The sequence below is a fragment of the Carica papaya genome, chromosome 9 (assembly GCF_054855325.1).
Source record: "Carica papaya isolate Zhongbai chromosome 9, ASM5485532v1, whole genome shotgun sequence".
NCBI classification, from domain to species: Eukaryota; Viridiplantae; Streptophyta; class Magnoliopsida; order Brassicales; family Caricaceae; genus Carica; species Carica papaya.
The window spans coordinates 26,546,902-26,562,787 of NC_142317.1; the positions used below are offsets into that span (position 1 = coordinate 26,546,902).

Consider the following 15,886-nt stretch of genomic DNA (forward strand, 5'->3'; position numbering starts at 1 on the left):
TTCAGTCATTATCGATTCCGAAGTAGAAGTAGGAATACATCACAATAGATTTCGTGACAGGATTACCTAAAGCATGCTCGGGATATGATGCTATTTGGGTAATTATTGACGGCCTCACTAAGTCTTCTCACTTCTTGGCCATCAAGATGACCGACCCCTTGGATAAGCTAGCAAGAATGTATATCCGGAAGATAGTAAGGTTACATAGAGTGTTAGTGATAGTAGTATCCGACACAGACCCTAGGTTTACTTCTTGGTTCTGGTCTAGTTTGCAGCAAGGCATGGGAACGAAACTGTTTCTTAGTAACGGATTCTACTCTCAGACTGATGGACAATAAAAAAGGACGATTCGCACACTAGAGGATATATTCCGAGCTTGTGTTATTGACTTCGAGAGCCATCAGAATGATCATTTACTCTTAATAGAGTTCACCTATAATAATAACTAGCAAGCAAGTATCGACGTGGCTCTGTACGAGGCGTTATATAGCTGCCCATGTAGATCACCGATATGTTGGGAAGAGGTGGGTGATAGGAAATTGTTCGGCCTAGATCTTGTGGAGGAAACTACAGCCAAAATAGTTAAGATTAGAAAGAACATTCAGACAGCTCAGTGCAGGCAGAAGAGTTATTCAGATAGCTAGAGGAAGGATTTGAAATTTGAGAAAGGTAATCGAGTGTTTCTTAAGGTCACTCATTTCAAGAGACTTAGTAGGTTTGGTAAGAAGGGAAAACTAAATCCTCAGTTTATTGGGTCATTTAAAATCTTAGACAGAATTGGTACCGCCGCTTAAAGACTGACACTATCTCCAAAACTATCCAGAGTCCATAATGTGTTTCATGTCTCCATGCTATGCAAGTATAACTCGAATCCCTCTCATATCTTGGCCCACGAGCCCCTTTCACTTCAGAAGGATCTGTCCTATGAGGAGGTACTGGTGGACATTATAGACCGAAAGAGCAGAGTACTCTTCAACTGAAAAATTCTTTTCGTTATGGTCCTATGGTAGAATCACACATAGAGAGAGGCCATATGGGCGCTAGAATCACACTTCAGAGCCTAATATCCCCAACTATTTGATTAAGTGTGAGAGAAATAAATTTGAGGGACCAAATTTCTTTTGGGGGGAAGAGGAGAGTTGTAATACTCGAGCCCAGAATTTGGCTCGGGATTAATTTTAACATTCTAAAAATGTATAAGAATTCATTTTTGAAATTAATAAATTTTAATTTAATGTGAAATTCTGGAAAAAATAGGTTGAGGGTGAAATTAAAATTTTTTTTGGGGAAAAGGGGTGAAAATTTGGGTTCAGATGGTGTTTTTGAAAGAAAAATCAGAAACTGAGAGTTAAAACGCAATTAAGAAAAATTGCACCATGCAAGACCACTCAATCAGAAGTCTCAACGAAGCGAAGCGCGCCGTGTGGCAAGGCACACTGACTTAGTGCCACACTGGCAATCTGTGTGCGTCGCGATCGAACGACCCAGAAGTGTTCCCATGCACGTGGATGGTCCAGATCCGTTCCCTCCTCAAGCGCGATCAGACGGTCGCGATCAAATGTGATGAACGAACTAGATTCGTTCCTTCTTTAAACGCGATTGGACGGTCGAGATCAAATCGCAATGAACGGTCCATATTCATTTCTTCTTTAAATGTGATCGAATGGTCGAGATCAAACGTGATGAATGGTCCAGATTAACGCGAGACGGGTATAAATATTTTACATCACACTGAACCCCAACCCTGGCCGTTAGCCTCCTGCTGGAGAAGAAGAACCAGTTGCTGGAGAAGGGAGCTGACTGCCGACCGCCACTGCACCAGAGTCACTCCCGACTGTAAAAAAAGGTAAAAATTCTCATATCCGTTCAGAATTTAATTTCGAGCACCCCCATGGCCAAATCGGAGCAAAAAGAACGGTGAGTGAGCCAAAAACTGCGGGTAAAGCCCGACGGCGCCGTCGTGGGCAAAACCAGCAACCTCTTCCGACGAGCCTTTTTCTGTTTCTTGTTTTGTGCGATTTTTTCACTTTGTGTTCATCGTTTTATTTTCTACAGGTTGACCAAAGAAAGACGCCCAGCTATGAAGGTGAGCCGGCAGAGCCACCGCACTAAAAAATTCCACCACTTGTAGGTTTTCGTCTTTTTGATTTTTTTGGCCAACTGAGGCCCCCTAACATGTTTTCTCATAAGGATGGATATAAAATTTGCTGAAATCGACCAAAACTGGCCGAAAACGGCCAAGTTAAGGCAAACCGCTACTACAAGCGGTAGTGCCGTCGCTGGAGTACGGCGATGCCGCCGTGCCGGAATCCTGAAATTGGCTGGAAAAGGATTTTAACACCGATTTTAGATTTTTGAGGTACTTTTAGGTATGTGAAGCGTGTTTTAATCTCCGCAGAAAAATTCAAGAAATTAGGGGACCGCCTGTAGGCGCAATAAAAAATTCGGTATTTTAGACATCGATTCGGGTAAGAATCCCTCACCTTATTCTCTATTATGGAATTGAAGCTTAATAATCGATAATATGGTATTTGTGTAATTTATAAAACTTTGAGAATAATTACAGGTTACTAATGAAGCCGGAACTGGTTAGTTATTTATTTGTTTGTCCTGTGTAACTGATTGTTTACTTTTACAGCTTTAAATACATGAGAATATACTGAAATGGTTAAATGATTCAGTTGTGATTCCTTAATGTATATTAATTGCTTGTCTTACATGATTTACGGTCAATTTATGAAATTAAAAATTAATATACAAGCGGAAATTTTCTTGGTTATGTGAATTAATGAATGATTGTCTTACTAGATATCCTTCGAGATGATGGACGGACCAGGTACATAGAAAATTCTACTGTGAACGTTGTCTCATACGGGACGGGGTATCGAGGAATTGTATTTTTGGCGCTCATACCGGATGAGGTATGGGGACGACCCGATTCACCCTCATACCGGACGAGATATTGAGGGATGATATTTTTGATGCTCATACTGGACAGGGTATAAGGACGGGCGGTTAGTTGACAATGTTGTATATTGGTTTACACGTAGTGGGACATTCCTATGAGTTAGTGTAACTCACAATTTTATTAACTATTTCAGATCAAGAGGACCAAGACCCAAATCCCGATCAACAAGAGAGTTGTGAATAATTCACCAACCGGACTCCCTTTAAAAGCTAGTGAAAATCATCCTAAAATGCTCAATATATTGCCTTTTATTTATTTCTTTAATTTTCGTTTGTTTTTTTAGAAGGGATATTCTCATAACTCTATTGGACATTCTAAATTATTGTGTAAGGAATATAAACCCTAAACTCAATTATTTCGCTTTCACATTTAATTTATAACTCTATTTTCTTTTAAGTTTCGATCTTTTACACAAGAAGCTACCATGAATGCTTGCAATGAACACATCCACTAGGGAGCTGATCCTTAGAGTTGGAGAAATGACGAATTAAAGCTTCAAGCCCTTCGAAAATGACAGGCGACCAGCTTCCTTTAAGCACTTTATTATGTATTCTATCTATTTATGCTTTATTATTGATTAAATATAAATTAAATAAAAACGGCAAATACTGAGTGTCATAATTTTTTTAAAAAATAATTTTAAATATAAAAATAATTTAATGTGTTTACATTAACTATAATTTAATTGATAAGAGCACAATTTGTGTTTTGTTAGTTTGAATCTATCTAATTATCTAATTAAGAAAAGTTAAAATCCTTTTAATTAATTTGAGTCTATTATCTATTTAAAATTTTAAATATAAAAATATAATTTAAATAATAGTTCTTATCTCTACATAATTTCAACAAGTATGATTTAGTAATATATATAAATGTATATATGTACATATTTTCTAATAATATATAAACGTATAAAAAATATTATTCGAGTATTCATCTCATAAAATCTTCAAGAAATATACTTAGACACGATATCCTTCAAAACTTTTACAAGAAATCCAGGTATATCTGATATATTAGCAAATATGTTTATTCTTTTAATAAATAATTAATTTATTATTTTTTGTAACATTTATAAAGGATTTTTTACTGCATTTATACTATATTAGTATATATTTTTACCTATTTATATTAAATCATGGACAAAATAAAATCAGTAAAATAATCTGTATAGAAGTTCTGAATTAAATTTGATAGATATCTTTCTTTTCGAATTTTAACTTCTTACAGTTTTTGATTGATTTTATTCGTTTTAACTAATACATAATGTATTTTTAGAGAGAAAGAGAGTAAGGAAATATGAGAATTACAGTTTATTTGTCTTTATCCTTAATCTGATTTTATTATTACAAAATATTTCTTTTATGATAGTTGATACTTTTCTTTTTCTGTAAGAGATTATAAATTTGAATCATATTGTGTATTTTATATGTTTTTATTAAAAAATTGTATTATGAGTTATGTGTATACGTTATATAATTAATAAATAATAGTATTTATTACTATTTATTTAATTAAATTGAACTTTAATTAATTATTTTTTATATAGTTAAATTATTTACTTAAATATAAATCATATTTTCTAATTGCATATACACCATAATCTTTTATATGTGGCTAAACAATACAAATATAGTTATTAAAATAATATCTACATTTGTGATACGTGATAATGCATGTAACTAGTGAAAACTTAGAGCAATCGGATCCTAATCTTAGATACATTAATATATTTTGATTTTTAGTTAAAAATAACTTTAATTATAAATAGATAGTAATTAAAAGTATGTCTAAACTAAGTTTATAAATATTATTAAAATTAATTAATAAATACATGGCTCCTCTATAACATTTTGTTCGCCTTTGTTTTCTTTCTTCTTTTGGCTATCCCCACGTACATATATCTAAGTACATATGTGTATATATATATATAATCACAAAACGAATGAGTTGGAAATTGAGTGATTAACCCAGGTGAAAATGTTGAAGTCCAAACCTAAAATCTGTATCTTCTGGTCAATTACAGTAGCTCTGTGGTACTCAGAAATGGCGGTTTCAGACCCGCAGATCCACCTCGTCAATGCAGGGTGCAGTCAGTACAACGTAACGGACCTCTCCAGCTTTACGTCGAATCTAAACGCCGCCTTCGACGAGCTCAGAGCCCAGCTCGTCAATGGTGACAAGCGGTTTGCGACCGCGCAGCAGACGAGAGGATCCGACCCTGTCTACGCCATGGTGCAGTGCAGGAATTACATGTCTTCCGCCGACTGCATCGCCTGCTTCCAAGCCGCCGAGTCACAAATCCGTGACTGCGTCGCCGCTAACGGCGCCCGTGTTATATATGACGGCTGTTTCCTCAGGTATGCTACGATGTCGTTTTATCTTGTTTTAACTTAAATGATAATTCTTCTCTGCTATCCTTAAAAAATCTAGTTTGTACTAATTAATTTATGATATCCAATGTTTTAAACATATAATTCTATATAGCTAATTAATTTAGAAAATGCATAAATAATAATTTGTAAATTATTTTTAACTGTATCGTAAACAAATCTATCTATTTCTATGAAATTTTAGATTTGAGTCTTAAATTATGAATGTCTAATATATTTTTGTTGAAAACTTGTGGTATATATATATTTTTTAAGAGATTGTATTATTAATTATTCAAATTATTTTTAATCATACAGTGAATAAGTTTATTCATTTTTATGAAAATTTAAGTTTGACTCGTAAATTGCGCATGTCCTATATATATTCTTCCAAAAATTGTGATAGGTATATTTTATTAGAAAATTGTATTAATAATATTGTAATGATTTATAAAATATATGAATTTTTATATAATTATTTTTACTTGAGTATATATTATGCATATATTTTAATTTATTTATCCAAGTTACAGAATTTTTTCTAAAAAAATTATAGAATTTTAAACATATTTTCTAATTATTTTAAAAAATAATTTATATATGATGATATTTCAAAATTTAATTTTCTAGTAATAAAAAAGATATATTATTTAATAAAAAATATACACAAAACCTCTTGTTACTCAATCTTGTCCGAAAAAAAGGAAAAAAAAAAAAAAAAAAAACAAGTAATTGCAAATCTAATTATAAACAAGTAGTATTTGACAATCGTAATCTTGTACACATTAATTAATTTTAGAAATAAATAAATAAATAAATTTAAAATAGAAAATTATCAATATCACATTAAAATTGTACCACCTTTGAAATTATATTCTATTTTTGAATGGGTGTGCATATGTTAATTTTGAAATTTTTTTATTTTTTTATTTTGATATTGATATTATTGCATATTTATATTTGAAATTTTTTTATTAGGATATGATATGCATGTAAACAAATATTCAACTGATTTACTAAATAAATATCATATCTCTTAAAAAACAAACAATTAAAATTAAATCTCTTCAAAAAATGAGAGTTTCTCTTAAAAAAACAAATACAATACATGTACTTTTTAATTCGGTGTTATTATTAAATTATTACTATAGTTAGCACGATATATATGTGTATATACATATGTTGATTTTGACATGTTTAGCATTATACATATGCATCATTACAATATATATATCTCTCTCTCTCAAAACATTGTCAATTTCTTAAATAAATCATAGTTTTAATTAAATAGACCATTATTTAGTTAGTAGTTAAATACATTATTTTATATGCATGACAAATTGACAATCTTTATGCTTGTGGTGTAGTTAAGACATGTAGTAGTAAAGTAAAACATATAGTCGCTAATTCAATAGTGACTTATTATATATTTGACTATTTACCTATTAAATATGTTATATACGTATATATTTTATACATTTATTAAGTAGGTTATTAGTAGATTATTTATGAAACATTTGGGAGCTTGGTAAGCTTTAGTTTAATTAATTATTTTGAGTCTTAGGGTTTGTTTGGGAGAGAGCGGATGAATGAAACATAATGAAAATTTTAGGGCGTAAAAAATTAGATCTTGTTTAGTTGTAGAAAGTTACCTTGAACTTTTATTTCTAGGTCTGTATATTGTACACACACATATAGATATATGCTGCAATAAAAACAATATTAAAAAAACAATAATGAAATTAATGACGTAAATTATTTACTCATCTTCTCTTTTGAAGGTCCAAAATTAAAATTTTCAATATAAAATTTAGAAAATCGATAGAATGAAAAAGAGAGTAAACTTTAATTTGGTTGGGGGAGTGATCTTATTAAGAGAATACAATTATTATTTATGAAATAGTTTATGTTAGATATGATTATATAATTATAAAGGTAAATATCTAGTTTCATCAACAAAATATGTTCAATATAAAATTTTAATACTGAATATTTTTTATTATAAATTAATTTTTAAATTTTTTAAACTAGTTTAAAAGAATTAATACTGTTAAGTTTTAACATAAAATATTTATTGAAGGTACGAGAGCATTAGTTTCTTTGACCAAAGTACTAAAGACGGGCATTCAGGGATATGCGGGAACAAAACTACATCACAATCCACTGTTTTTAGCACAACGGTGCAACAATTGTTAGCAGACCTGAAATTTGCAACACCCAAGATCAACCGCTACTTTGCAGCCACCAAGCGAGGAGAGGGCAATGCATCGATAGTTTATGCAGTTGCTCAATGTGCAGAAACCCTAAGCAAGAGCGGGTGTGAAGCTTGCATGAACCAGGTGTATAATGACACTGTGAAATGTACTCCATTTTCCAATGGTAGAGGTGTTGATGTTGGGTGTTTTCTTAGGTATTCAGATTCATCTTTCTTTGTTGATAACCAAATTCTCGATATCAGACCTTATCTTAAAAAAGGTGAGTAATTATACTTATACATATATTAGTTTTCACAACAACCTAAATATTAATGGATGTTTACAGAAAGTTCAAGAAACAGGTATTATCTGATCGGAGGATTAGTAGGAGGTGGGGTATTTCTCTTATTTCTAATTGCTCTATTCCTTTGGTTCAAACCATCAAGGAAACATAAACCAAATCAGAGAGGTAAACAATCAGTCTATACCCGTAATGAATATGTAAACAACGTATATACTTTTAGTATTATGGCAAGGATTAATTTACGAATAGAACTTCAATTTTGCAGGTGATATATTAGGAGCAACTGAGTTGCAAGGTCCAATGAATTATAAATACAAAGATTTGATTTCTGCAACAAGAAACTTTAGTGAAGAAAATAAACTTGGAGAAGGAGGTTTTAGTAATGTATACAAGGTAATTAAGTATACCACTTATTCCGATGAAGATAGGGTTCTTTACTTGTGGTAAACACAATAGTTTAAAAAATTTGATCTAGTGTTCTAATTTATAAAAAGGTATATCTCTTATTAAGATATAAGCCAATCGTTAATAAAATTCAATTCACAAAAAAAAAAATTCACCTAATCTTAAATTAAGAAATTGAACTCGAAAGTTAACTTCAACTCTTACAAGTTTTCTTTTTCTTAAATAAAAAATGAGTTCTTATATATGATTAAATTTATCATGATAAATATTTAAAAAAGTGTTAATTTTATGATAAATAGGGGGTGCTGAAGAACGGGAAAATAGTAGCAGTGAAGAGACTGGCAATAAGTGAATTTCGTTCTCAAAGGGTGAAGGAAGATTTCGAAAGTGAAGTGAAGCTTATAAGCAATGTCCATCATCGAAATCTAATTCGTCTTCTTGGTTGTTGCAATAAGGGATTCGAGCTGCTTCTGGTTTATGAATTCATGGCCAACAGTAGCCTAGACAAATTCTTGTTTGGTAATTTAATTAATTAAAATCACCTTACATCATTATCTTGCAACATTAAAGATGGTAATGGATCGATATATAGGTGAAAGACGAGGCACATTGAATTGGAATCAACGACTTCAAATAATAATAGGCATAGCAAGAGGTCTTGCATACTTGCATGAGGAATTCCATGAGTGCATTATACATCGAGATATAAAATCGAGTAACATTCTTCTGGATGAATATTTCCAGCCTAAAATTGCAGACTTTGGGTTGGCTCGACTTCTACCCGAAAATCAGACCCATCTTACCACCAAGTTTGCTGGCACCCTGTAAGTATCACTATTTTGTCACCCGACTACTCTCTCATAAATGCATCTTTTTCTACTATTATGGATATATATATATATATATATTTCAGGGGGTATACAGCACCAGAATATGCACTCCATGGACAATTATCAGAAAAGGTAGACACGTATAGCTTTGGTATTGTTGTCCTTGAAATCATAAGTGGCCAGAAAAGCAATGAACCAAAACCAGTTTTGAATGGTGACTTCCTCCTCAAAATGGTAATGATCCCACTCATCATCTTGGAACCAATTAACTATTTTCGTTGAATTCATCTATCATTTACTTTTATCAGAAATATGAATTTATGTAACTAATTCTGTCTTACAGGCGTGGAAATTGTACGAGAATGAAAAGTACCTAGACTTGGTAGATGAAAACTTAGACGTGAGTGAGTATGAAGCAGAAGAGATGAAGAAGATGATAGAGATTGCATTCTTGTGCACCCAATCGACACCCGGTTTGAGGCCAACGATGTCTGAAGTTGGGATTATGTTGAGAAATAAGGGGCCACTTGAACACACTCCTCTTCCAAAACCAGACTTCATTAATCCACATCACGAAACAATATTTATTGAACACAACTTCCCATCTACTGCCTCTTCTGCATCGAATGCTAATGCATCTTTTACTCAGATTTTTGCTCGTTGATCTACAAATTACAATCGCCATGTTACAATATTTTAGACGATTAATGCTATTAACATATTTAAGCTTTAATAGTTACAGATTGGATCTGTTTACATCTTCATGAGTGGGTTTAAATCGTTGTGTTATATAATGTTTTAATAATGCAACATAAACAAAGAATTTTACAAAATAAAGAAAACAAAATTTAGTTACCTGAATTAATACCCTTATTTATACAAACATTATTTACTCATTTTATTTGCCATAGTTAAGATTGAATCTATTATGTGTTTGCAAGTGGGATTTAGTCATTATATTTTAATATTTTAACAATACAAAGTGAATAAAGTAGTTTACAAACTAATGTGACAATTTAAACATTAAACATTATACAAAGTGAATTAATTCTCTTATCTACTCAAATATTATTTAAACATTTAAGGTTCTAGTTAAGAAAGTGTGTTTGAATGTTATGTCATAATAGTTCAATAATGCAACATAAACAAAGAATTTGATCACAAAACACTTCTTTTTTTTTGCTACACAAAGGAAAAGAAAGGAAACAAATACACCAAGAGCCTAGGTCGCAGTCAAACGAACCTAAACCATGTCATAGAGATAAATTAAGAGTAAAGAGCTAAGCTCCTCAGGTGCTCATATCAATATGGTTGGTTATATGAGCAAGAGTGTCAACACATGTACTACCCTCCTGGTGGACATACGAGATTTGGATGTCCTAATCACAAGCAAGAAGGTCTCTAAGAAAAGTTCAATAAGAGTAAAGAATGAATACTGACTAGTGCTTTATCACAGAAGACACGAGACATGGAGAGAATCCACCTCTATGATTAGCTTCCGAAGCCGTAGGTCCCATAGCCATCTTCAGATCCTCAATGACAGCATGGATAGATGTTTATTCATAAAACCACATAAAGAGAATTGAAAAAATATTTTAAAAAAAAGCTTAACATAGATCCCTTTTTGCTGTGATTGCTATGTACACCATATTGTGCATGAATGGTGTTAGTTTCTGTAATGTTTGTTGCGAGGTTTATGAAGAAATCATGATTAACTATCAATATTTTTTGTTGCTATTGAATCATCTTTGTGTAGATAAATGAGTAAGACAATAGGGGAGTAAGAACGCTTATAGATTTTAATGCTAAATACAAGTCTTGGTTTCAGTATATTTATGTAATTAGTTTCGGTATTTTAATGGGTCCAAAGTCAAAATACTCATAAGAATTATAACTGAATATGAATGATACGATATTGAGTAAAATTTATTGATTTTATATGAAGAGAAGGATAGATGTGGAGGACTTTTTATTTATAATATGTTAATATGTAATTTTGTTAGAAATAATAATTTGCAAATTAACAAGACTATGCATTCTAAGGAGTTAAAAATAATAATTTTTAAATTAAAGAGACTTAACTAAGGAGATTAAAATAATAATTTACAGACTTTTTATCTTATATGCAGTTAAGAATATAAATGTGTGTTTTTTGATTTTTATAAGTTATAGTTCATGAGTTAAACTTCAGAATGAGTTTTTAAAATTTTTCTACCTAGTTATGGTTCATAAATTAGAATTAATTGTCATTCTTATATTTAAAATTTTAAAAGTTATATTAGTGTCTATATATACTCATGTGCTTGAAGGATAACATACATAAAAATTTGATTCTTTCTATTTATATTATGTTAATAGTTAAAGGATATACATAAAGTAGGTATATCAAGAGATAGAAACCTATCTTAAATGGATTTTAAGAAATATATTATTTAGGTGAATAAAATATTTTTGGACACAAAATATCAAATAAGTATAAATTCGTATATGAGTATGCAGTATTAATACATTGACATTGATGATTAGTACAATGAATGTTCAATGCAAGCGTTTAACATGGCTACAATCCTAATTGCTTGAACATGCTCCATTGTACTTAATATACAACGAGTTAATAGAAGTTTTAAGTCAATGAAAATCTAATAATCTTAGTCATAACCCACTAATCTTTTTAAACGTACACAAATAAGAACTAAGCATGAATGACTGAAAAAACAAATAATCATACTCTATTTTATTCAATCTAAAGACTTAAACTCACACAGTAAAATGAAAAAACAAATTTCTTTCCCATGTCTAATTATTTTTAAACAAATAAAAACTATTCAATTCATATTGTGGTTATGTTTTAGCTGAACTGAAACTAGATTTATTTATAGAACTAAAAATTTTATATTTAAAAAGTGTTAAATAAATATTCAACCAAATTTAAACATAAAGATATGGATTTTTGATTGGATTATGGTAAATAGAAGAAGAGTTAAAGGAGATTAATAAAATAAGATATATCTTGAGAGTGAAAACTATTTTAATTGGAGTTTATGAAATAGATTTTGTTAGGTGAATAAAAAATTGAGACTCAGAATATCACATTTGTATAAATCTATGTATGAGTCAGTTCTTTCTTTTTTGTTTCAAAATGAGATAAGTTATCCGAAAATATGAAAGTTCTTATTTTGGTTTTAAGATTTAATTTTGAATTAGAACAAAATCTGATATTTAATTAAAAGATAAGAATGAGAATTTTAATTCCAAGAGAATTTACAAAAATAAAAAAATCATGAAAATATATTAAAAAAAAGATAAATATATATTAATGAAGAACTAATAGAAAATAATTAAAACAAATTTTATTCTATTCAATACAAAAAATTGTTGTTACAAATATTAAAATTAACTCTTTTAAGAATCATAATACCCCTGGCTTTAAGAAAAAATAATTCCTTAAAGACATAGGTTAGTTTAAACTGTTCTTTACCCTTTTCATGGTCCAAATAATTACTTCGAAAAAAAAAAAAAAACTTTTAAATTATCATCAGACTTAAAACCAATTTAAGCATAGCTTTAGTATATTCATTCCATTAAAGCCCGTGTTACAATTAAACGATCATTAAAGTTTAGTAGTATAAAAGAGTTGTACTTAAGAATACATTTTCTTGAATTGAACTGAAGTCAAAATAAAAATTTATACAAATTATAAGTTACATAAATAACAAGATATCGAGAAAAGTTCTTAATTTTATGTCAAGAGAGTGGCAGATGTTGTGGAATGCTTTTTATCTTTCGTTACTCTGTAGGTTAATGTGATTTATTTAAAAGACATCGATAGAATTAATTCTGACTCCATATTAGAAAAAAATGTTCAATTGATGCATAAGTCGAAATTGGATCCAAATAAAGACATAATTTTATTAGTTTAAAAATTTAATTGTATATAACATTAGAGAAATCAATATGATATATAAATTTGAAGCCATAATGTCTTTGTCCACCTTCTCCACTGCGAGGTAAACCTTCTCGACAGGTTGAAGGTTTAAACCCATTATTAAAGTAGCATCATCAATGCATTGGCATTGACCATTTATACAATGAACGGGACCATAGGTGTTGATTCCAGCCCATCATCAATGGGATCTCAATGCACTAACGGAAACGAGATCACATGATAAGCGGGGCAGATTTCCTGTAACGAAATTAAGGAAGATCAGCATTATATCCCTTGAATGTAAAATATAAACATATGTACAAAACTCTAAATTTTTTGCTTGCATTACTAAAATAACAAAGTCAGAGAAGCATTACATCTCTTGAATGTAAAACATAAACATATGTATAACGCTCTAAATTTTCTTACTTACATTACTAAACAAAAGTAGAAATAGTTACCTTAATATTAGAGTCTAACTTAAAAAAAATTCTCTGTATCACCGCTAGCTTTGCAGCAGTATCTTTGGTATCTGGAAGGTGATAGGGGGAGGTGAGATAAAATATCCTAATAAGTGATATTATGAAATTACAGTATAGTACATGCAATATATAGTGTCTTTACACACAACAAAACATATGTCATATAATCTTACTAAAACAGATATAATAATCAAAAGACGAATGCACAAATCAGAAAACATATTCACAATTGCTTCGTTGTATACTTCATCACTATTATGAATGATCAATCAGTTACCATACATTATGCATAGGTACACATACTTATCACTGGTTCCCATTGTATCTAAATACAAAACGACATACATGAGTACCTTGAAACACTTATCCCCTGACCATGGAATAATTAGGGCACACAGATCAGACTATTTTTCCATACACCTAAACACAGAACAATTATCTATAGGTACACACTTATCACTTCGTCAATACACCCAAATACGGAACGGTTACATATGACTATATTGAAGTTTAGGATAATGAAGGTGCTTTCAAAACAACTCATTTCTATGATGAGTTATGCACACATATCAAAATCACATTTTGAAGAAAAAATAAAATAACACTTATATCAAAGTAAATTTTTAACAAATACTTAATAAATACGAAAGACAAATTTAACACTTTGACTTTTTTTAACTAGAAAAATGTAAAATACTTCAAAATTATGTAGGTTACGAATCCATAATATCTACTAACCTTAGATCTTTAGCAGTCATAATCTTAATTCAGGCAGAGTTTCGGCTTTATTTATGATATTTTTCTCTCAAAAATTCGGCAAAGTTTTGGAATGATTTTTGGTCACTTTCTTAAATAAACAATATCCAACACAATACTCAAAAACTAATCCAAAAAATTAAAGAGAAATCGAACTTGATAAAATTTAAAAATGCTTACCTTTCAAAAAGTTTATAACATTCTTTTAACCGTGAGCCTTCTTCCTCTTTTCTTTGTCTTCCATTACTCTCATGAATTTAGTAGAGTTTTTCCAAGGTTTTTATCTAAAACCTCCCAATACTCTTAAAAATCAGACATTCCGTACTTTTTCTTATTCCTTCACCTCTATGCTTCTCACTATTTTTCTCTCATCCGAAATGTCTCTTCCTCTATTCTCTCATCCCCTATTTATAGGAGTGGGGAGCCATAAAAGAAAATTGCCATCATTTCATCATGCCACTTCATATAAAAGTTATCGCTTTTCATCAAGTCACTTCATCTAAAAGGTTACTACTTTTCACATGCCGTTTTATCTAAATGGTTATCACTTTTTACATGTCACTTCATCTAAAAAATTACCACTTTTTACATACTATTTTATCTAAAAGTTGTCACTTTCTATTATGTCACTTCATTTAAAATTTATCACTTTTCGCATGTCACTTCATCTAAAGTTGCCACTTTCTGTTATGTCACTTCATATAAAAAAGTTACCACTTTTAATTAAACCACTTCATCTAAAAGGTTCCCGCTTTTTTCCATAATTTTTCATGCTTATTCTAGCTCCTTCATTCTTATCCATCATTTTTCCATTTGACTCTAAACTATATCTTTAACCTTATTATATATTTTTAAACATATATAAAACTTAAATTAAATATATCAAACATAAGAACTCGAGGGTATTTTTGAGCTATCACATCCTCCCCCAACCCTCTTAAAAAAAAAAAATTTGGACCTCTAAATTGGACTTACAAATGGTCACAAATAGATGCTTGTATTTGGCTTTCATTTCCTCTTTTGGCTCCCACGAGGCTTCTTTGGTTGAATGATGTTGTTATAATACCTTAACTAGGGAGATTACATTTGATCATAATATCATTTTTTTGAGATCCACTATCTACGCAGAAAGCTCAATGTAGGATAGGTTGTCCTGAAGTGTAAGGGATTCATATCAAAGTACATGTGATGGATCTGGGAGACATTTCTTCAGCATTGATACATGGAAGACATTGTGTATGTTGGTTAACTCAGGTGGCAATGCTAAACAGTAGGCAATAGCTCCCACTCTATCAAATATCTTAAAAGGTTTGATAAATCTAGGATTGAGTTTTCCTTTCCTCCCAAATCTCGTGATCCCTTCTATTGGTGATATTTTAAAAAATACATTCTCGCCTACTTTGAATTCTAAATCTCTTCTCTGATTGTTGGCATAACTTTTCTGCCTACTTTGAGCTGTCAGAAGATGTTTCTTCATCAACTTCACCTTCTCTATAGTTGCGTCTACCAATTCAGATCTAACCAGTTTTCGTTCCCCTTCTTCTTTCGAATAGGTATATGATCTGCAGGGTCTTTCATACAAAGCCTTATATGGTGTCATTTGAATACTGGACTGGTAGTTATTTTTATACGTGAACTCAATTAGAGGC

The 15,886-nt window shown here is 30.6% G+C and overlaps 1 protein-coding gene across 1 annotated transcript; it reads left to right on the forward strand.

Moving 5' to 3' along the window:
- Window positions 1-4,955: 4,955 nt before the first annotated feature.
- On the forward strand, window positions 4,956-9,855 carry LOC110806613 (cold-responsive protein kinase 1-like). Its single transcript, XM_088211480.1, has 8 exons — window positions 4,956-5,328; window positions 7,421-7,819; window positions 7,886-8,004; window positions 8,105-8,232; window positions 8,544-8,763; window positions 8,837-9,068; window positions 9,158-9,308; window positions 9,418-9,855. The coding sequence occupies exons 1-8, from the start codon at window positions 5,015-5,017 to the stop codon at window positions 9,736-9,738; spliced, it is 1,884 nt and encodes a 627-aa protein (XP_088067606.1). The 5' UTR covers window positions 4,956-5,014; the 3' UTR covers window positions 9,739-9,855.
- Window positions 9,856-15,886: the final 6,031 nt, after the last annotated feature.